Source organism: Bos grunniens, chromosome 10 (assembly GCF_055505025.1).
Source record: "Bos grunniens cultivar Pamir isolate PY7600 chromosome 10, Bosgru_T2T1.0, whole genome shotgun sequence".
NCBI lineage: Eukaryota > Metazoa > Chordata > Mammalia > Artiodactyla > Bovidae > Bos > Bos grunniens.
The window spans coordinates 95,258,229-95,281,084 of NC_141174.1; the positions used below are offsets into that span (position 1 = coordinate 95,258,229).

The 22,856-nt window shown below is 38.6% G+C and overlaps 1 protein-coding gene across 4 annotated transcripts in view; it reads right to left on the minus strand.

Moving 5' to 3' along the window:
- The window catches only part of POLK (DNA polymerase kappa), an 81,053-nt gene that overhangs the window by 35,098 nt on the left and 23,099 nt on the right, over window positions 1–22,856 (minus strand). For all 4 annotated transcript variants that reach the window (XM_086323205.1, XM_086323207.1, XM_086323206.1 and 1 more), the window contains exon 2: window positions 3,293–3,457. In XM_086323205.1, the coding sequence (XP_086179331.1) occupies window positions 3,293–3,457 (165 nt within the window). The remainder of the gene's footprint in view (window positions 1–3,292; window positions 3,458–22,856) is intronic.

The following is a 22,856-nucleotide window of genomic DNA, read 5'->3' on the forward strand; positions in this document are numbered from 1 at the left end:
TTCTCTGACTGCTGTGGCTAAAACTTCCAAAACAATGTTGAATGGTAGTGGTGAGAGTGGGCACCCTTGTCTTATTCCTGACTTTAGGGGACACGCTTTCAATTTTTCGCCTTTGAGGATAATGCTTGCTGTGGGTTTATCATATATGGCTTTTATTATGTTGAGTTATTCGTCGCTCAGTCAGTAAAGAGTCTGCCTGCAATGCAGGAGACCTGGGTTTGATTCCTGGGTCAGGAAGATCCCCTAGAGAAGGAAATGGCAACCCATTCCAGTATTCTTGCCTGGAGAATCCCATGGAGCCTGGCAGGCTAAAGTCTTTGGTGTCGCAAGAGTCAGACACGACTGAGTGACTAAGCACACACCACACATGTTCCTTCTATGCCTGCTTTCTGTAGAGTTTTTATCATAAATGGATGTTGAATTTTGTCAAAGGCTTTCTCTTCATCTATTGAGATAAATATATGGCTTTCATCTTTCAATTTGTTAATGTGGTGTATCACAATGATTGATTTGTGAATACTGAAGAATCCTTGCATCCCTGGGATAAAGCCTACTTGGTCATGATGTATGATTTTTTAAGTATGTTGTTGGATTCTGTTTGCTAGCATTTTGTTAAGGATTTTTGCATCTATGTTCATCAGTGATATTGGCTTGTAGTTTTCTGTTTTTGTGCCATCTTTGTCTGGTTTTGGTATTAGGGTGATGGTGGCCTCACAGAATGAGTTTGGCAGTTTACCTTCCTTGGCAATTTTCTGGAAGAGTTTGAGTAGGATAGGTGTTCAGTCAGTTCACTTCAGTCACTCAGTCGTGTCCGACTCTTTGTGACCCCTTGAACTGCAGCACGCCAGGCATCCCTGTCCATTACCAACTCCTGGAGTTCACTCAGACTCACGTCCATCGAGTCAGTGATGCCATCCAGCCATCTCATCCTCTGTCGTCCCCTTCTCCTTCTGCCCCCAATCCCTCCCAGAATCAGAGACTTTTCCAATGAGTCAACTCTTCGCATGAGGCAGCCAAAGTACTGGAGTTTCAGCTTTAGCATCAGTCCTTCCAAAGAACACCCAGGACTGATCTCCTTTAGAATGGGCTGGCTGGATCTCCTTGCAGTCCAAGGGACTCTCAAGAGTCTTTTCCAACACCATAGTTCAAAAGCATCAATTCTTTGGTGCTCAGCTTTCTTCACAGTCGAACTCTCACATCCATACATGACCACTGGAAAAACCATAGCCTTGACTAGACGGACCTCTGTGGGCAAAGTAATGTCTAGGATAGGTGTTAGCTCTTCTCTATGATGGGTCTCTTAAGATTTTCTATTTCTTCCTGGTTCAGTTTTGGAAGGTTATACTTTTCTAAGAATTTGTCCATTTCTTCCAAGTTGTCAATTTTATTGGCATATAGCTGCTGATAGTAGTCTCTTATGATCCTTTGTATTTCTGTGTTATCTGTTGTGATTTCTCCATTTTCATTTCTGTTGATTTGATTCTTCTTCGTTTTTTTCTTGATGAGTCTGGCTAATGGTTTGTTTATTTTATTTATCTCTCAAAGAACCAGCTTTTAGCTTTGTTGATTTTTGCTATGGTCTCTTTTGCGTTTATTTCTGCCCTAATTTTTAAGATTTCTTTCCTTCTGCTAACCCTGGGGTTCTTCATTTCTTCTTTTTCTAGTTGCTTTAGGTGTAAACTTAGATTATTTATTTGATTTCTCTCCTGTTTCTTGAGGTATGCTTATATTGCTATGAACCTTCCCCTTAGCACTGCTTTTAGTGAGTCCCATAGGTTTTGGCTTGTTGTGTTTTCACATTCATTCATTTCTATGCATATTTTGATTTCTTTTTTGATTTTTTCAGTAATTTGTTGGTTATTTAGAAGCATGTTGTTTAGCCTCCATATGTTTTTATTTCTAATACTTTTTTTCCTGTAGTTGACATCTAATCCTACTGCACTGTGATCAGAAAAGATGCCTGAAATGATTTCAATTTTTTTGAATTTACCAAGGCTAGATTTATGGCCCAGGATATGATCTAACCTGGAGAATTTTATGTGTGCACTTGAGAAAAAGGTCAAATTCATTATTTTGGGGTGAAATGTCCTATAGATATCAATTAGGTCTAACTGGTCCATTGTATCATTTAAATTTTGTGTTTCCTTGCTAATTCTGTTTGGTTGATCTATCCATAGGTGTGAGTGGGGTATTAAAGTCTCCCACTATTATTGTGTTACTGTTAATTTCCCCTTTCAGACTTGTTAGCATTTGTAGAAGGAGGATTCTTAACCACTGAACCACAAGGGAAGTCCCTCATTGTAGTTTTAATTTGCTTTTTCCTAATGACTAATGTTGAACATCTTCTCATGAGCCATTCTTATATCTTCCTTAGTAAAGTGTCTATTTATATGTGTTGCACATTTTTTGATTGGGTTGTCTTCTCATTAATGAGCTGTAAGAATAATTCATATTTTCTGGATATAAGTCCTTTAACAGATGTGTGTTTTGCAAATAGATATTTTACTCTAGTATGTTACTTATCTTTGTATTTTTAATGGTATCTTACAAACATTTTGGAATTGGATGAGAAACATAAATTAACACTACACTGCATTACTGAAGACTGGCAAATCCAAAAGTACAGTAACACACTGTGCTGGTATGGATTCAATATATTCTTATATATTGGCAGTGGAAATGTAAATTGATACAACTAATAAGGAGGGCAATTGAGCAATTCATTGAAAAATACACATGTGTATATCCTTTCAAGCTATCTGTATTTGGTTCAGGGAATCTCTCCTGTAGTTATATTTGCACATATGTAATAAAGTTATGAAATACAAGGTTATTTACTGTAGTATTATGTGTAAAGATGAAAAGACCGGAAATGACTTATATGTTCATTAACAAAGATTCTGGCTAGTTCAATAAATCATAGTATATCCACCTATGCAGGCATAAAAAAGAGGGAAGATCTTTACTTTCTTATACAGAAAGACTTCCAAGATATAACTGAAACAAAAACAAAAAAACCTGCAATTGTAGTATTCTCCTCTTGAGGTGGGAAAAAAGGGCTGAAAAAGAAGACACACGTTATTTTGCTTTAACAAGCATACTATGTGCGTGTTAAGTACCAAGCAGAATGCAAAAGCATTAGCAGAGAAAGGAGATTATTCTACACGCACTGGAGCTTAACAATTTTATATATTTAAATACTTAAAGTGTCATCTAGAACTTAATAATTTCCTTTTTTTAAAAAGTAAAAAGGTTACTAAATTAAAGATATTGAAAGGAAGAAGAAACATACCTTTGTGGCTTCCATTATAATTTTGTTGATTTTCTCTTTGTCTAATCCTTCCATTCCAGCTTTATTATCATTAAGTCCCATCCTAAGCAGAAGATCGTCTTTGTAATTGTCATTCTTCTCCTTTGTGCCATCACTCTTCTCCTTTGTGCTACCCATGGTGTAAACCTGAAGAAAAGAAAAAAAGTTAATGGTAAAATGGCTCTTTTTATTATCTGAAAAAGCATACAAAACAAACATGTTTTTCAAAGCATTCATGGAGGGCAAGGGTTTGGGAGAGGGATGTCATTTTAAAATGACATAGAAATCAGCAAAACAAAAATGACAGTTAAGATTTTTTGGCTACTGAGAAATAATTAGTACTCAGATTTTAAAATTATTATCCCAAGATTTATACTCATGGAGGGAAGAAAGGGTAAAATTAACATTTCCTGCCAACACTGTGCCAGTCACTACACATGGTACTTTACACTTGAATTTGCTTTACACATGGTGCTTTACACATGGTGCTTTATACTTGAATATTTCCATCAGCCTGGAAGGTAGATATTATTATCCCCAATATAAAGAGAAAAGAAACCCGAGTTATGGAACATGCCTACTGACAGAGATTTGATAAGTGACAACATTTGTGTCCAAAGTTCATTTTTTCCCCCCTATTTAATGCATTGTATGGGCTTCCCTGGTGGCTTAGACAGTAAAGAATCCACCTGCAATGTGAGAGGACTGGGTTCGATCCCTGGGTTGGGAAGATCCCCTGGAGGAGAGCATGGCAACCCACTCCAGTATTCCCACCTGGAGAATCCCCATGGACAGAGGAGCTCAGACACAACTGGGTGACTATAATCACTGCACAGCACAATGCACTGTATGAGAAATAAATACAAAATAACACTTGCCCTGCCAAATGTAAGTTCAATAGCATTTACTAATACTGTTTGCAGAGTTCCATTCTTAAATCAGTGAAAAAATACAGGAAAAAAACATCTATCCCCTTGCAGGAAATCATTACACTTTGCAATGTCATGTCACTTCTGAGGTTAATTTCAAATAATAATTCTTTAGGATCTTAATATAACTCTTTATAATTTACCTTCACATACATTAGCTTTTAAAAACAATTAAAACAACCACAGAAAATAGCTTTGCTCATTTTCATTTAGGGAGAAAGAAATTTGAATTTCAGGAAGGTTAAATGAATTGCCCACCATGGCTTTGATAAAAAGCAAAAGATCTAGGATTTCACTCCAAGTCTTCTTACTCCAGATCTAATGCAGCTATCATGACATCACAGCTGCCTCCAGTTTGGGGCTCTTCTACCCTGGTGGCTCAGACTGTAAAGAATCTGCCTGCAATGCAGGAGACTCAGGTTTGATCCCTGGGCTGGGACTACAGTCCATGAGGTTGCAAAGAGTTGGACATGACTGAGCAACTAACACATTCACTTTTTTCACATACTACAAATAAACAGCCAGGTGAATAGCTGCCATGAATCTACAACACATTATGACCATAACTTCTCATTTGGATGATTTACAGCAGGCTCGTTTATTCTACTCTGCCTTAAGGCCCTTCTCTCCCCATTGACCCCCTGCTCTCCCCTTCCCTTTTTTCTATTTTAACATCACCATCAGTTCAGTTCAGTCGCTCAGTCATGTCCGACTCTTTGCAACCCCATGAATCGCGGCACGCCAGGCCTCATGTCCATCACCAACTCCTGGAGTTCACTCAAACTAACTTCCATTGAGTCGGTGATGCCATCCAGCCATCTCATCCTTTGTCGTCCCCTTCTCCTCTTGCCCCCAATCCCTCCCAGCATCAGAGTCCTTTCCAGTGAGTTAACTCTTTGCATGAGGTGGCCAAAGTACTGGAGTTTCAGCTTTAGCATCAGTCCTTCCAAAGAACACCCAGGACTGATCTCCTTTAGAATGGACTGGCTGGATCTCCCTGCAGTCCAAGGGACTCTCAAGAGTCCCTTCTCCAACACCACAGTTCAAAAGCATCAAGTCTTTGGCGCTCAGCTTTCTTCTGGCCACTGGAAAAACCATAGCCTTGACTAGATGGACCTTTGTAGGCAAAGTAATGTCTCTGCTTTTGAATATGCTATCTAGGTTGGTCATAACTTTCCTTCCAAGGAGTAAGCATCTTTTAATTTCATGGCTACAATCACCATCTGCAGTGATTTTGGAGCCCCCCAAAATAAAGTCTGACGCTATTTCCACTGTTTCCCCATCTATTTGCCATGAAGTGATGGGACCAAATACCATGATCTTCGTTTTCTGAATGTTGAGCTTTAAGCCAATTTTTTCACTCTCCACTTTCACTTTCATCAAGAGGCTTTTTAGTTCCTCTTCACTTTCTGCCATAAGGGTGGTGTCATCTGCATGTCTGAGGTTATTGATATTTCTCCTGGCCATCTTGATTCCAGCTTGTGCTTCTTCCAGCCCAGCATTTCTCAAGATGTACTCTGCATATAAGTTAAATAAGCAGGGTAACAGTATAGAGCCTTGACGTACTCCTTTTTCTATTTGGAACCTGTCTGTTGTTCCGTGACCAGTTCTAACTGTTGCTTCCTGACCTGCATACAGGTTCCTCAAGAGGCAGATCAGGTGGTCTGGTATTCCCATCTCTTTCAGAATTTTCCACAGTTTATTGTGATCCACACAGTCAAAGGCTTTGGCATAGTTAATAAAGCAGAAATAGATAGTTACAAATGGTTTTCTTGTGATGAGAACTTTTAAGATCCATTCTCTTAGCAATTTTCAACAATACAATGTTGTATTAACTATAGTCACCATGTTGTGCATTACATTTGCATGACTTATTTTATAATTGAAAGCTTACACCTTTTGACTCCCTTTACCTATTTCCCCCACCCACTACCTCTCACCCCTTCACTCCACTCCCCATCACTGCCACTGGCAACCACCAATCTGTTCTCTGTGAATTTTCTGTTTTTGGTTTTACATTCCACATGTAAGTGAGATTATACAGTATTTTTCTCTGACTTATTTCCCTTAGCATAATGCCCTTAAGAGGACCTTTTCTTGAGAGTTGCTTTCATTTTTAGTACCAGCAAAGAAAAAAGTAAATTATAAAATGAAATTTGAATACTGTATTAGTGATGGTTCCATTAGGAAAAAAATAAAAACCTGTATATCACAATAGTTATCAAACTTTGCTACACATTACATCCACTGTAGAGATCTTAAAACCCTTGATGCCCAGCTTATATGCCATACTAAGTAGGTCAGAAAGTCTAGAAGTCAGATATAAATATTTTTAAGAGATGCCCAAATAATTCCAGTGTGCCATGAAGTATAAGAACCACTGGTAACTAAGGAAATACAGGTTGATTTTCTGCTATCCTTTGAATATTCTTCTCTTCAGCTTTCACATTCAGTGTAAATATTATCCTGTATTTTGCCTTATGCTTTAGTAATCCAATAGCCTCATTTTCTAGTAAAACAGGTGAGTGTAATTCATTCATAATTTTCCCAGACCAACACTACTGAAGAATGAAGAGGCTAGATGCAGACAGCCTACCTTTAAGCTGCATTTTCCTTTAAATGGTGAAATGTATGAAAGGAAAAGAAACAATTATTGAATGCCTACTACTTCACATATAGTATATTACTTAGTCCCCAATCTCTTGAGAATTGATTTTAGTCCTTAATTGGTGAGAAGGACTGGGCTATAAGCAATATTGGCGCCAGGCAAAGTCGTGAGACACGTAGTTTTCAGTTACCTTTGCTGCCTTGTTGATGCCCCATTGCAACATGATGCCCCATGGCAACATATATCCAGTTTCATGGGCACAGATTTACTTTCATCTACATGCTAATGACTTCCAAGTTAACAGCTCTAGTCCAAATGCCTGCCTGACATCTCAAATTTAACAAGTCCGAAATGGACCTTCTAATCTGCCTCCATCCCCCAAACCAGCTCAATTTTCAGCCTTCCTCATCTCAGCTGACAGAGAAGGCAATGGCACCCAACTCCAGTACTCTTGCCTGGAAAGTCCCATGGACGGAGGAGCCTGGTGGGCTGCAGTCCATGGGGTTGCGAAGAGTCGGACACAACTGAGCGACTTCCCTTTCACTTTTCACTTTTATGCTTTGGAGAAGGAAATGGCAACCCACTTCAGTGTTCTTGCTTGGAGAATCCCAGGGACGGGGGAGCCTAGTGGGCTGCCGTCTATGGGGTCACACAGAGTCGGACACGACTGAAGCGACTTAGCAGCAGCAGCAGCAGCAGCAGCATCTCATCTGGGGGCAACTCTAATCCCTTCCAATCGATAATGCAAAACACCTTGCAGTCATTCTTGACTCTCCTCTTTCTCATACACTCGGCATCCAAACTGTCAGGAAATCTTGTGGGCTCTATTTTCAAAGTCTAACAGGAATGTAACTTTCTCTCACTATTTTCACACTAGTCTGAACCACCATTATTTTTTTCCTGGATTATTGCAATAGCCTCTTAAATCGTTTCTGTTCCTGCCCTTGCCCTCCTATAGTCAATTATCAACACAGTATCCAAACTGATTCTTCTAACCATGAGTTAGGTCACATGACTCCTCTGCTAAGAACTGTATAATGGTACCTCACCTCACTCTAGAATAAAACCCCAAATCTTTACAGAATCTGTATCACTCTTACCTGTTACCTGTCTACCCTCATACCTAATGTTCTCCCCTGCTTGCTCACTGCTGTCCAACTTTGCTGTTCTCAAATCTGTGAGGCGCTCTGACCTTGAGGCCTTTTGCACCGACAGTTCCTTTCTCCTGGAGGGTTCTTTGGCCAGTTCTTTGACTAGACTCCCTTATCTCCTTCAAGTCTTGGGTTAAATGTCACCTTCTTAATGAGGGCATACCCTGACTCCCTATTTAAAATTGTAGCCTGGTTATCCCTCCCATCCCTCTTCCCAACGCCCTACTGTTTTGCATAGTTCACTTACTACGTTCATCACTCCCTGACATACTTACTTACTAGGTTTGCTGTCTGCCTCCCCATGGAAACGTTAAGTTCCATGAGGGCAGTGAACGTGGTTCTCCCACTGATGTATACCAAATGCCTCACACAGTGCTTGGCACAGAGTAGGTGGTCAATAAATATTTATTATATGGTTGAACTCAGTTTATATCATTTTCTTAATTCTTTTATTCACATAGCAAGGTCACTTATTCACATTAAAAGACTGGGAGAAAAACTGCTTTTCTGAAGTTAATTATTTAAAAATACTATTAATTTTCCCTTATTTTAATATATACATAAGGACAAGTCTATAGCTTAACAACTTTTGATTTTATAAGCCTTATTTTCCTATGATATTTAATGGTTAAACTGGTTTATTAAAGCTTTTGAGACTTATAATGTAAGAATATTTACAATTTACATGCTTGCCAGGCTGCATTAATATTAAAAAATTCTAGCTTATATTTCTACCTTGGGCAATTAAGTTACTTTGTTAAATCTAATTTCTTTGATTAAATATTCTTCAATTCTATCTAAATATAAGAAAAATCATTGAAGAAAGATAAACATCATACTAAGCTTTAGTATACTTGGATCTCTACATGCTACTTTTGGTACTATCATTTATGTTATTATGGTGATTCTTCTTTTGTTTTTAGTATTTCTCTTATTTTCAAATTTCTAAAATTTCTCATTAGTACTGGTTATCTGTATTCTTTCCATTAGTTCTCACTGAGTTTTTTTACCTAAAAATCCAAAATTGAAAGGGGGAGCTCCTAACAGAGGTGATCACATACTATAACAAAGTACAATAATTTTCCATATTTTTCTGGGAAGTGAGATTTAGTATTATTTCAAACAGCTTTGTGAGGGCAGCATATAATGGAAGTGCCTAGTATGGTGTTTCTTCCCTTCGCTCAGTTGTGTCCGACTCTTTGCGACCCCACGGACCTCTGCTGTCCGTGGGATTTTCCAGGCAAGAATACTGGAGTGGGCTGCCATTTCCTTTTCCAGGGGATCTTCCCAACCCAGGGATCGAATCCAGGTCTCCTGCATTGCAGACAGACACTTTTCGGTCTGAGCCACCAGGGAAGCCTAGAAATGCTGATCTTCCCTTTTATTATGTACCAGTATGGTGTCTGCTGCTGCTGCTGCTAAGTCGCTTCAGTCGTGTCCGACTCTGTGTGACCCCATAGACAGCAGCCCACCAGGCTCCCCTGTCCCTGGGATTCTCCAGGCAAGAACACTGGAGTGGCTTGCCATTTCCTTCTCCAATGCATGTCTGGTACATGATAAAACCTCAATCAATACTTATTATTACTAAAGTTAAGCCAAATATCCAAAGCTGTGATAATCACCTGTCCTACTTTTCTCTCTTTAAGATAAAGAGACCCTAAAAGGGAAGAGGGTACACTCTGAGTATCCTTGAAAAAAGCTGAAGTTCACAGATCATACAGAATTTTGTTTGTTTTCTTCCAAAGAAGTATTTGTCCTGTGGATACTATGCATTCACATATAGTCACATATATAGTCCCAAGGCCTATGAATGGATATAATCGTGCCTTATAAACAAAAAGTTTCTTTGAGAAAGAAAACAGTCAAACATTTTTATTGTTTGATATTATAGAATACAGTCTGTTTCACTTCAGCTCAGAAGCACAAACAGTAAATGTACAGCTCAAAGGAAAGAACTCCAGGTCCTTGTAGTTTAGCATATTGGTTTAAAAGTACATTTTCTCTGCAAATATTCAAATTTTTCCAGTCTAATTCTACCACTGACTATTCAGGTTACCACTTAAAAAATGCAATGCCAACCTCTATTTTTGGTGATAGTAGACTGGAAAATTAGAAGTTTTCAGAAGGAATTCTAAGTAAGTTTTATGTGCTAAAGTTCCTACTCCTTATAAAAAAGCACACAAAACTATATAAATAATATCACAAGTGCTTAGCATATTGATCAAAGTCACTTGGAATTAATCTATCAGGAAACAGGCAAAATATACAAAGGGTAATAAGAGAGATAAACAGAGGACTGAACAGGAGAAGAAGGAAGAGGGCAAAGAAGAGAAAGAGGGAAAACTAAACTATAGTAGGTTTCAAGGCGGAACTTGCTTCTTATTTCTAACATATGATAATCAAACTCAATAACCCCCTCACCTCCCTCAAAAAACCATTATGTATCTTAAGAACAAATATTTTTAAATTCCTCAAATATTCAAAATGTTTGTTTGAACAGATTAAGTACCCATAAAAACTCTAGACTGTGATTAAATTACCATTACTAGAGTGAATTAAATGTAATAAATTAAGAATACTACTCAATTTTTTTTTCTTACTACTCAAATTTTAATGTAGTAATTTTCAAATTAATGTCTGACTTACTTTTCCACTTTCATTTTTATTTATTATAAAAAATACCTTTTAAAATGTCAAGAAAATGAAAAAGTCAAATCCCAAGACTTTAAATAACAGATTGTGTTAATTTGTTAACATGTTCCTCTCCAATTATTTTACATACACATTTGTGAACACATACACACAAACCACGTGACTACAACTTTTATATGCTGGGAATGAAAGCACAGAGGAATCTCTGTATTATCAGCTTTACCTTTTTTTATGTCCTGGCAAAATAAGATGGACAAAAATTTCAAAATAATTTGAGATAGGATTATTTGCAAGATCTAAAAATTTATATGCATCACTAAGAGAAATAACAGGACTAATGTAACCCCACAGTTCATAAATCAAGGGATGTATGCTAAAAGAAAACTCAAGTTCAAAGCTCCCTGGTGGTCCAGTGGTTAGAACTCAGGCACGTTCAACTACTGTGGTCAGGGATCAATCCCTGTTCCGGGAACTAAGATGCCACAAGCCACACAATGTGGCTAAAAAACAACAAACAAACGAGCAAACTCAAGTTCTCATTAAGGAATTAAGGTCAACTCTTTAAGAGAGAACCATGCATGTATTTTCTTCCATTGCCTTTTTACTTCCTGAGTTGCTTATTTAATTTATTCCAAAGAGAGTTGGATATAACTATGAGCCATGCTGGGTAGGGCCACCTAAGACGGACAGGTCACAGTGGAGAGTTCTGACAAAAAGTTGTCCACTGGAGAAGGGAATGGTAAACAACTTCAGTATTCTTGCCTTGAGAACTGCATGAATAGTATGAAAAGGCAAAAAGATTGGACACTGAAAGATGAACTCACCAGGTCAGTAGGTACCCAATATGCTACTGGAGATCAGTGGAGAAATAACTCCAGAAAGAATGAAGGGATGGAGCCAAAGCAAAAACAACACCCAGTTGTGGATGTGACTGGTGATGGAAGCAACTGATGCTGTAAAGAAACCTGGATAGAAACCTGGAATGTTAGGTCCATGAATCAACGCAAATTGGAAGTGGTCAAACAGGAGATAGCAAAAAGTGAACATCGATATTCTAGGAATCATTGAATTAAAATGCACTGGAATGGGTGAATTTAACTCAGATGACCATTATATCTACTATTGTGGGCAAGAATCCCTTAGAAGAAATGGAGTAGCCATCATAGTCAACAAAAGAGTCCAAAATGCAGTACTTGGATGAAACCTCAAAAATGACAGGATGATCTCTCTTCATTTCCAAGGCAAACCATTCAATATCACAGTAATCCAAGTCTATGCCCCGACCAGTAATGCTGAAGAAGCTGAAGTTGAATGGTTCTATGAAGAGCTACCAGACCTTTTAGAACTAACACCCAAAAAAGATGTCCTCTTCATTACAGGGGACTGAAATGCAAAAGGAGGAAGTCAAGAAATACCTGGAGTAACAGGTAAATTTGGCCTTGGAGTACAGAATGAAGCAGAGCAAAGGCTAACAGTTTTGCCAAGAGAATGCACTGGTCATAGCAAACACCCTCTTCCAACAACACAAGAGAAGACTCTACACATGGACATCACCAGATGGTCAATACAGAAATAAGACTGATTATATTCTTTGCAGCCAAAGATGGAGAAGCTCTCTACAGTCAGCAAAAACAAGACCAGGAGCTGACTGTGGTTCACTCAGATCATGAAATCCTTATTGCGAAATTCAGATATATATTGAAGAAAGTAGGGAAAACCACTAGGCCATTCAGGTATGACTTAAATCAAATCCCTTATGATTATACAGAAGTGACAAATAGATTCAAGGGATTAGATCTGATAGAGTGCCTGAAGAACTATGGACTGTACAGGAGGCAGTGATCAAGACCATTCCAAAGATAAAGAAATGCAAAAAGGCAAAATAGTTGTCTGAGGAGGCCTTACAAATAGCTGTGGAAGGAAGACAAGTGAAAGGCAAAGGAGATAAGGAAAGATATACAGATTTGAATGCAGAGTTCCAAAGAAGAGCAAGGAGAGATAGAAAGCCTTCCTCAGTGATCAATGCAAAGAAATAGAGGAAAACAATGGAACGGTAAAGACTAGAGATCTCTTCAAGAAAATTAGAAATACCAAGGGAACATTTCATGCAAAGATGGCACAATAAAGGACAGAAATGGTATGGACCTAACAGAAGCAAAAGATATTAAGAAGAGGTGGCAAGAATACACAGAAGAACTATATAAAAAAGAACTTCATAACCCAGATAACCATGATGGTGATCAGACATCCTGGAATGTGAAGTCAAGTGGGTCTTAGGAAGCATTGCTATGAAGCTAGTGGAGGTGATGGAATTCCAGTTGAGCTATTTCAAATCTTGAAAGATGATGCTATTTAAGTGCTACACTCAATGTGCCAGCAAATTTGGAAAACTCAGCAGTGGGCACAGGACTGGAAAAGGTCAGTTTTCGTTCTAATCAGCAGTGGCCACAGGACTGGAAAAGGTCAGTTTTCATTCCAATCCCAAAGAAAGGCAATGCCAAAGAATGCTCAAACTAACGCACAACTGCACGCATCTCACACGCTAGCAAAGTAATATTAAAATTCTGCCAGCCAGGCTTCAATAGTATTAAACTGCAAACTTCCAGATGTTTAAGCTGGATTTAGAAAAAGCAGAGGAACCAGAGATCAAATTGCCAACATCCATTGGATCATTGAAAAAGCAAGACAGTTCCAGAAAAACATCTACTTCTGCTTTATTGGGGAGAAGGCAATGGCAACACACTCCAGTACTCTTGCCTGGGAAATCCCATGGATGGAGGAGCCTGGTAGGCTACAGTCCATGGGGATGTGAAGAGTCGGGCACTACTGAGCGACTTCATTTTCACTGTCCTGCATTGGAGAAGGAAATGGCAACCCACTCCAGTATTCTTGCCTGGAGAATCCTAGGGAGGGGAGCCTCAGATCAGATCAGATCAGTCACTCAGTCATGTCCGACTCTTTGCAACCCCATGAATCGCAGCACGCCAGGCCTCCCTGTCCATCACCAACTTCCGGAGTTCACTCAGACTCACGTCCATCGAGTCAGTGATGCCATCCAGACATCTCATCCTCTGTCGTCCCCTCCTCCTCCTGCCCCCAATCCCTCCCAGCATCAGAGTCTTTTCCAATGAGTCAACTCTTTGCATGAGGTGGCCAAAGTACTGGAATTTCAGCTTTAGCATCATTCCTTCCAAAGAAATCCCAGGGCTGATCTCCTTCAAAATGGACTGGTTGGATCTCCTTGCAGTCCAAGGGACTCTCAAGAGTCTTCTCCAACACCACAGTTCAAAAGCATCAATTCTTCGGCGCTCAGCCTTCTTCACAGTCCAACTCTCACATCCATACATGACCACAGGAAAAACCATAGCCTTGACTAGACGAATCTTTGTTGGCAAAGTAATGTGTCTGCTTTTGAATATGCTATCTAGGTTGGTGATAACTTTTCTTCCAAGGAGTAAGCGTCTTTTAATTTCATGGCTGCAGTCACCATCTGCAGTGATTTTGGAGCCCCCCAAAATAAAGTCTGACACTGTTTCCACTGTTTCCCCATCTATTTCCCATGAAGCGGTGGGACCGGATGCCATGATCTTCGTTTTCTGAATGTTGAGCTTTAAGCCAACTTTTTCACTCTCCATTTTCACTTTCATCAAGAGGCTTTTGAGTTCCTCTTCACTTTCTGCCATAAGGGTGGTGTCATCTGCATATCTGAGGTGATTGATATTTCTCCCAGCAATCTTGATTCCAGTTTGTGTTTCTTCCAGCCCAGCGTTTCTCATGATGTACTCTGCATATAAGTTAAATAAACAGGGTGACAATATACAGCCTTGATGTACTCCTTTTCCTATTTGGAACCAGTCTGTTGTTCCATGTTCAGTTCTAACTGTTGCTTCCTGACCTGCATACAAATTTCTCAAGAGGCAGATCAGGTGGAGCCTGGTGGGCTGCCATCTATGGGGTTGCATAGAGTCGGACACGACTGACATGACTTAGCAGCAGCAGCTGCTTTATTGACTATGGCAAAGCCTTTGACTGTGTGGATCACAATAAACTCTGGAAAATTCTGAAAGAGATGGGTATACCAGACCACCAGACCTGGCTGTTGAAAAATCTGTATGCAGGTCAGAAAGCAATAGTTAGAACTGGACATGGAACAACAGAGTGTTTCCAAATAGGGAAAGGAGTACATCAAGGCTGTATTTTGTCACCCTGCTTATTTAACTTACATGCAGAGTACATCATGAGAAATGCTGGACTGGATGAAGCACAAATTGGAATCAAGACTGCTGGGAGAAATATCAATAACCTCAGATATGCAGATGACACCACACTATGGCAGAAAGCGAACAAGAACTAAAGAACATCTTGATGAAAGTGAAAGAGGAGAGTGAAAAAGTTGGTTTAAAACTCAACATTCAGAAAACAAAGATCATGGCATTTAGTTCCATGACTTCATGGCAAATAGATGGGGAAACAATAGAAACAGTAACAGACTTTATTTTGGGGGGTTCTAAAATCACAGCAGATGGTGACTGCAGTCATAAAATTAAAAGATCCTTGCTCCTTGGAAGAAAAGCTATGACCAACCTAGACAGCATATTAAAAAGCAGAGACATTACTTTGCCAACAAAGGTCTGTCTAGTAAAAGTAATGGTTTTTCCAGTAGTCATGTATGGATGTGAGAATTGGACTATAAAGAAAGCTGAGCACCAAAAAACTGATGCTTTTGAACTGCGGTGTTGGAAAAGACTCTTGAAAGTCCCTTGGACTGCAAGGAGATCCAACCAGTCCATCTTAAAGAAAATCAGCCCGGAATATTCATTGGAAGGATTGGTGCTAAAGCTGAAACTCTGATACTTTGGCCACATGATGCAAAGAACTGACTCACTGAAAAGCCCCTGATGCTGGGAAAGATTGAGAGTGGGAGGAGAAGGGGACGACAGAGGATGAGATGATTGGATGGCATCACCAACTCAATGGACGTGCGTTTGAGTAAGCTCCGAGAGTTGGTGATGGACAGGGAACCTGGCATTCTGCAGTCCATGGGGTCACAAAGAATCAGACATGACTAAGCAACTGAACTGAATTGAAAGTTGAATGAGACAGAAGGCATTCAAAAACCTGCACTCCACATAATCATACAGACATATAAAATTCACAGATACAGAATAATTTACCGAAACTATCTGCTTCTTAGTACAGAATGAAATATATCCTGATACAAAACACATTTGCTAATCAATTCAAAGGTAAAGTCCCAAAGTTCAGTTTATACACTCCTATTTCGATGATGAGTTGTATATTTTGTAAAATGTCTTCTAGGTTCTTTTTACAATGAAAATTTTGTTTACACTCACATGAAGGTGGAAGTCTAAGAGGTTCTTTCTTGGATATCATAGCCCAAGTCAGCAAAAATATTTACTTTATCTAGTTCGGTTCAGTTCAGTCGCTCAGTCGTGTCTGACTCTTTGCGACCCCATGAACTGCAGCATGCCAGGCCTCCCTGTCCATCACCAACTCCCGGAGTTTACCCAAACTCATGTCCATTGAGTTGGTGATGCCATCCAACCATCTCATCCTCTGTCGTCCCCTTCTCCTCCTGCCTTCAATCTTTCCCACCATCAGCGTCTTTTCAAATGAGTCAGCTCTTTGCATCAGGTGGCCAAAGTACTGGAGTTTCAGCTTCAACATCAGACCTTCCAATGAACACCAAGGACTGATCTCCTTTAGGATATACTGGTTGGATCTCCTTGCAGTCCAAGAGACTCTCAAGAGTCTTCTCCAACACCACAGTTCAAAAGCATCAATTCTTTGGTGCTCAGCTTTCTTTATAGTCCAACTCTCACAACCATACATGACCACAGGAAAAACCATAGCCTTGACTAGACAGACCTTTGTTGACAAAGTAATGTCTCTGCTTTTTAATATACTATCTAGGTTGGTCATAACTTTCCTTCCAAGGAGTAAGCATCTTTTAATTTCCCTTACCTAGATGTGATACCAAACAGACTAACTTTGTTTTAGCTGAGGTATACAGTAAAGCACATGAATCTTAAGGAATAGTTGAACACATATGTTCTTAGAATAGAGGAAAAGGCACTCTTTTTGGTATGGTAATCATTTTTTAAGTTCTACAATCTCAAATGTTACTGTTTTAATATAGAATTGCATAAGAAGCCAGAATAATAAGGAGTATTACACTACTCATGAGAAATCTCAACTATTATATTATTACTATACTATGTCTTATATTATTGTAAGGAAAATATTTAATAAAGTCAGAAAGAGTTATATAGGATATTATGTTATTTTCCTATCCTGGAAAAAATGATCCTTTCAATTACCTCCTCTGCCAAATTGCTCCAATTTTTTCTGAGCCCTAACCTTGATATTATTTCTTGATCCACTGTTGCTGATTTCTAGATTTCTTATAGCTCTAACAGTCTATGGCAAGAGCTTGAAATACTTTTCACAATGTAACCCTTTCATGTGAAATCTTAAGTAAAATCTCAAACTTTTTCTCAAATCTTCGTTCTACAAATGCTATACAGCTGTCATAATTTCTTCATATATATTCTATCACTAAAGTAAAAGAATAAATAGGCAGCCTACAGAAAAGGGAAAGTTAATAATAATCTTCATTTCTTTGGTTCTCCTGATTCCTTAGAAATACCTAAATGAACACTGATATATACTGAAATGTTACCAACTCCAAGACTGTATACTAACAGTTATCAGAAAACAATTGTTTACTATTGATGAATTTTAATTAAAAGATGGTTTCCATAAGAAGTTAGGCTCTAAAAATCATTATTATTATGTCTTTGTCCGGGTTTTATACATGCCTGAAAATCAGAAATAAAAAATTAAACATCCAGAAAATTTGCCAATCACAGGAAAAAGGAAAATTAGCAAGAATTGTGATTTTTGGAGTTGTTAACCCAAAACGATTTAAAATATATCCATACACCTACTCTGTGCCCTAATGAATTAAAATTATCTGACTTTTGTTCATATCATACCATGTTAAAAAGAATTTAGGATTTAAAAATTAATGATCTATTTCTAAATTATTACTAACACAGTTATAAAAATACATTTAGATAGATACAACATAGAGGACTTCCCAGGAGCTCAGCTGCTAAAGAATCCGCCTGCAATGCAGTATTCTTGAGCTGCCCTGGTGGCTTCAGCTGGTAAAGAATTCACCTGCAGTGCAGGAGACCTGGGTTTGATCCCTGGGTTGGGAAGAGCCCCTGGAGAAGGGAATGGCTACCCACTCCAGTATCCCGGCCTGGAGAATTCCACAAACTGTATAGTCTATGGGGTCACAAAGAGTACATTTATATAGATACGACATAGAAGAGCAGTTGATAATGTAGAATCTGGAAATTTATATAAAATTAGTAAAAATAATTATTCTTGATGAGATGATCTCTTTCCAGGGTTATATCCTATCAGTGGTGGGAGGGAGACAGTGACTTGGTTTTAGTGATACTGAATGTTTTGAAGTTTCAAATAACTTTAAAGGAAGGTTTGTGAAAGGCAGCTGGAATTAAAAATAAAAATACGTGCAAAACTACCTAGCTAGAATAATTTATTAAACTATCATCTGTTATACAAATAATTTATGCTAACTAAATTTATTGAGAGTTATTGGCTTCCCAGGTGGCTCAGTGGTAAAGAATCTGCCTCCCAATGCAGGAGATATAGAAGATGCAGATTCAGTCCCTGGGTTAGGAAGATCCCTTGGAGGAGGAAATGGCACCCCACTCCAGTATCCTTGTCTGCAGAAGCCCATGGACAGAGGAGCCTGGCAGGCTACAGTCCATGGGGTCGCAAAAGACTCGGACGTGACTGAGCATAAGACTTAGGGCAAGGCAAGGCAAGGCAATGAGAGTTATTAACAAACAAAAGCAAAAGCAGTCCAGACTTACTAAAATCTTTTTCCATCAGTTCAGTTCAGTTCAGTCACTCAGTCATGTCCAATGCTTTGCAACCCCATGAATTGCAGCAAGCCAGGCCTCCCTGTCCATCACCAACACCCAGAGTTTACCCAAACTCAAGTCCATCGAGTCAGTGATGCCATCCAGCCATCTCATCCTCTGTCATCCCTTTCTCCTCCTGCCCCCAATCCCTCCCAGCATCTGGGTCTTTTCCAATGAGTCAACTCTTTGCATGAGGTGGCCAAAGTATTAGAGTTTCAGCTTCATTATCAGTCCTTCCAATGAACACCTAGGACTGATCTCCTTTAGGATGGACTGGTTGGATCTCCTTGCAGTCCAAGGGATTCTCAAGAGTCTTCTCCAACACCAGAGTTCAAAAGCATCGATCCTTTGGCACTCAGCCCTCTTCACAGTCCAACTCTCACATCCATACATGACCACTGGAAAGGTGGTCATGACAGACCTTTGTTGGCAAAGTAATGTCTCTGCTTTTGAATATGCTATCTAGGTTGGTCATAACTTTCCTTCCAAGAAGTAAGCGTCTTTTAATTTCATGGCTGCAATCACCATCTGCAGTGATTTGGGAGCCCCTCAAAATAAAGTCTGACACTGTTTCCACTTTTTCCTCATCTATTTCTCACAGAGTGATGGGATCAGATGCCATGATCTTAGTTTTCTAAATGTTGAGCTTCAAACCAACTTTTCATTCTCCTCTTTCACCTTCATCAAGAGGCCTTTTAGTTCCTCTTCACTTTCTGCCATAGGGTGGTGTCATCTGCATATTTGAGGTTATTGATATTTCTTCCAGCAATCTTGATTCCAGCTTGTGCTTCTTCCAGTCCAGCATTTCTCACGATGTACTCTGCATATAAGTTAAAAAGCAGGGTGACAATATACAGCCTTGACGTACTCCTTTTCCTATTTGGAACCAGTCTGTTGTTCCATGTCCAGTTCTAACTGTTGCTTCCTGACCTGCATACAAATTTCTTAAGAGGCGGGTCAGGTGGTCTGGTATTCCCATTTCTTTCAGAATTTTCCAGAGTTTATTGTGATCCACACAGTCAAAGGCTTTGTCATAGTCAATGAAGCAGAAATAGATGTTTTTTCCATAACTAGAACTAAATATGCTGTTTATTTTAACATACAGAAGACTTAAGAAAAGAATTAAATTCTAAAAGGAATTTTGACATAGTGCAAATAGTATGTGCTTTGAAGCCAGAAAGACATGGACTGAAGTTTAAACTCTGAAATATAACCAAGTTGTGTCATCAAGGGTAATTTAAGGTCTATAAATTTTGGTAATTTGCTCTGTAAAACTTGGGTTTCTGAATATTAATGTGTGATATGTAAGAGACCACAGCACAGTAAACACATAGCAGGTACACCACAAATGTGGACTCTCTCCTTCCACTTTCATTATTACTTATTTCTCTAAAATGTGATGAAACCTACAGGCCTGGCTGTAAATACAAGCCTGGAATTGACTGAGAAATCATATAAAACTAATAAAAATCTTCATTACTAAATACATGGTAAGTAAAAAAAAAAATCACACACAAACTGTCCCCTGTCTCCATACACACAATATGCCACCCAACTTTAGGGAAGTTGGAAAGGACAAACAGTACCCACCCCGTGCATACTGTGGAACCTAGCAGACCGAAAGGAAATATTCTTCATGGCTTTTAAGGCTACAACACTGATATGGTTCTAAATTTCAAATCAAGATACCAAGGAGTTATATTTTAGTTTACCTTAAGTGTATGAATATAATATTAAGGTAATCAAGTCTAGTCATGTATGAAATTTCAGTATTAATACCTAATGTGGAATTTGACCTCATAATAATCAATTGTATAAATGCAGTCATGTTTGGCATGACTGATTTAAAAATAACATACATTAATGTGTAGAATGTGTACAGAAATAGTTTGTATTAATGAAGCTTTACACATAAATGCATTTTTAATATTAAAAAAATCACATTAAATATATTTCTAGGAGTAAATCAAGTTTTTTCAGAGTAAGGTTTTAAATCAAATCACAGAATATCCTCAAGTCAATCTCTGGAACTTTAGTTTAGAAATTGCATATTTTAAAAATGTATATATCTAAAAAATATATATATATATATCTGCTATTTACAATGCTCACATTAACAGATAATTTTAATCCCTTAATCTAAAAATGTACTCGTATTATATAACTTTCACAAGTAAGCAAGATGTCCCTCCTTCTGTAGGACGCCATGATTTTCTTAAAAAAAAAAAGGAAAATGAATCCTAATGAGAGAGTCATTTCCTAGGAAGGTTGATAAGAAGTCTAGGGGTCCCCAAGGAGAGAGGGGTCTGGAATTCTCAAGGAGGAAGAAAGAACAAACTTTTTCTTCTTCTACATTCCTTAGGATTATAAAACAATAATGTATCCTGCCTGAGGACAGTCTCTGGATTAAACCTTCTGGCTAATTCTGTTATCTTAAAATGTAAACTATGGGAGTAGGTCTGGTGAGGTCTTTACAACCTCCAGACATTCTTTGGATTCATTGGAGAGTATATAACACCATTGCTAACACTAGCAAGAGGGTACTCTTTCTACCCTCTTCTGATGTCTATGTCAGAAGCTTTCTCTATCTCCTTTATATTTTCAGTTCAGTTCAGTTCAGTCGCTCAGTTGTGTCTGACTCTTTGCGACCCCATGAATCACAGCCTTTATACTTTAATAAAACTTTATTACACAAAAGCTCTGAGCGGTCAAGCCTCGTCTCTGGCCCCAGATGGAATTCTTCTCCTCCGGAGGCCAAGAATCACGGCGTCTTTGGGTCATTCAGCAACAACCTTTCACTATGCTCTGGTTTCCTTATGGAATTTTTCTTTTTGATTTCCAATCTAGTAATCATTGGAAATGTTTCTATCTTCCTTACCAGCTGACTCTGAAAACTGCATCCATTTATTTTAACAGAGATTAGAACCATATAGCTTGTTACCGCCTTTACTCTAAGCTAAGACTAATAGCAACTCTGTCTTGGGACTTAAAATCTGGCTTCTTGCTATGTAAATATAATTATAAAAGGTTAAAATAAAGTATTGGTCTTTATTAAAGGGACAGCTTAAATTTATCAAGGTTTAAGAATTTTAAACCATAATGGCATTCAGTTCAGTTCAGTTGCTCAGTCGTGTCTGACTCTTTGTGACCCCATGAATCGCAGCATGCCAGGCCTCCCTGTCCATCACCAACTCCCAGAGTTCACTCAGACTCACGTCCTTCGAGTCAGTGATGCCATCCAGCCATCTCATCCTCTGTCGTCCCCTTCTCCTCCTGTCCCAAATCCCTCCCAGCATCAGAGTCTTTTCCAATGAGTCAACTCTTTGCATGAGGTGGCCAAAGTACTGGAGTTTCAGCTTTAGTATCATTCCTTCCAAAGAAATCCCAGGGCTGATCTCCTTCAGAATGGACTGGTTGGCATTAGCATATTTGTAAAACCTACTAAGATAATATTTTTGCCAAAAACCACTTGCCCAGTAACAGTAAGCTATTATGGTTAACTCAGTTCAGTTCAGTTCCATTGCTCAGTCATGTCCGACTCTTTGGGACCCCATGAACCGCAGCACACCAGGCCTCCCTGTCCATCACCAACACACAGAGTTTACCCAAACCCATGGGTTTATATCCTGATACAAAACACATTTACTAATCAATTCAAAGGTAAAGTCCCAAAGTTTAGCTTATACACTCCTATTTAGATGATGAGTTGCATATTTTGTAAAATGTGTTCTACGTTTTTTTTACAGTGAAAATTTTGTTTACACTCTCCTTTAGGATGGACTGGTTGGATCTCCTTGCAGTCCAAGGGACTCTCAAGAGTCTTCTCCAACACCACAGTCCAACTCTCACATCCATACATGACTAGTGGAACTAACCCTGTTATTAAATCTGTACATAGTACTGAATTATGAAAATTGATCAAATTTAGCAGTAGTTTCCAGCATGTGAAGCACTCATTTTTATACTGCCAAGTACGATAAGAAACAAAATTTCATTTACAAATGAAATATGCATTTCCTAATACTACTAAAATAAACTTTAATAATACATCATAGATGCTAGGAAAACTAAGAAAAAGGAACAACAAACAAATACCATAATGTATAATAAAGTGACTCTCTTCTTACAAAAAATATATAGCAGAAGCAGAAGTGATAAAATGTTATATACAAAAATGGGTTATAAAAGACAGTGACTTCTATCTCTAATACTCTCATTATC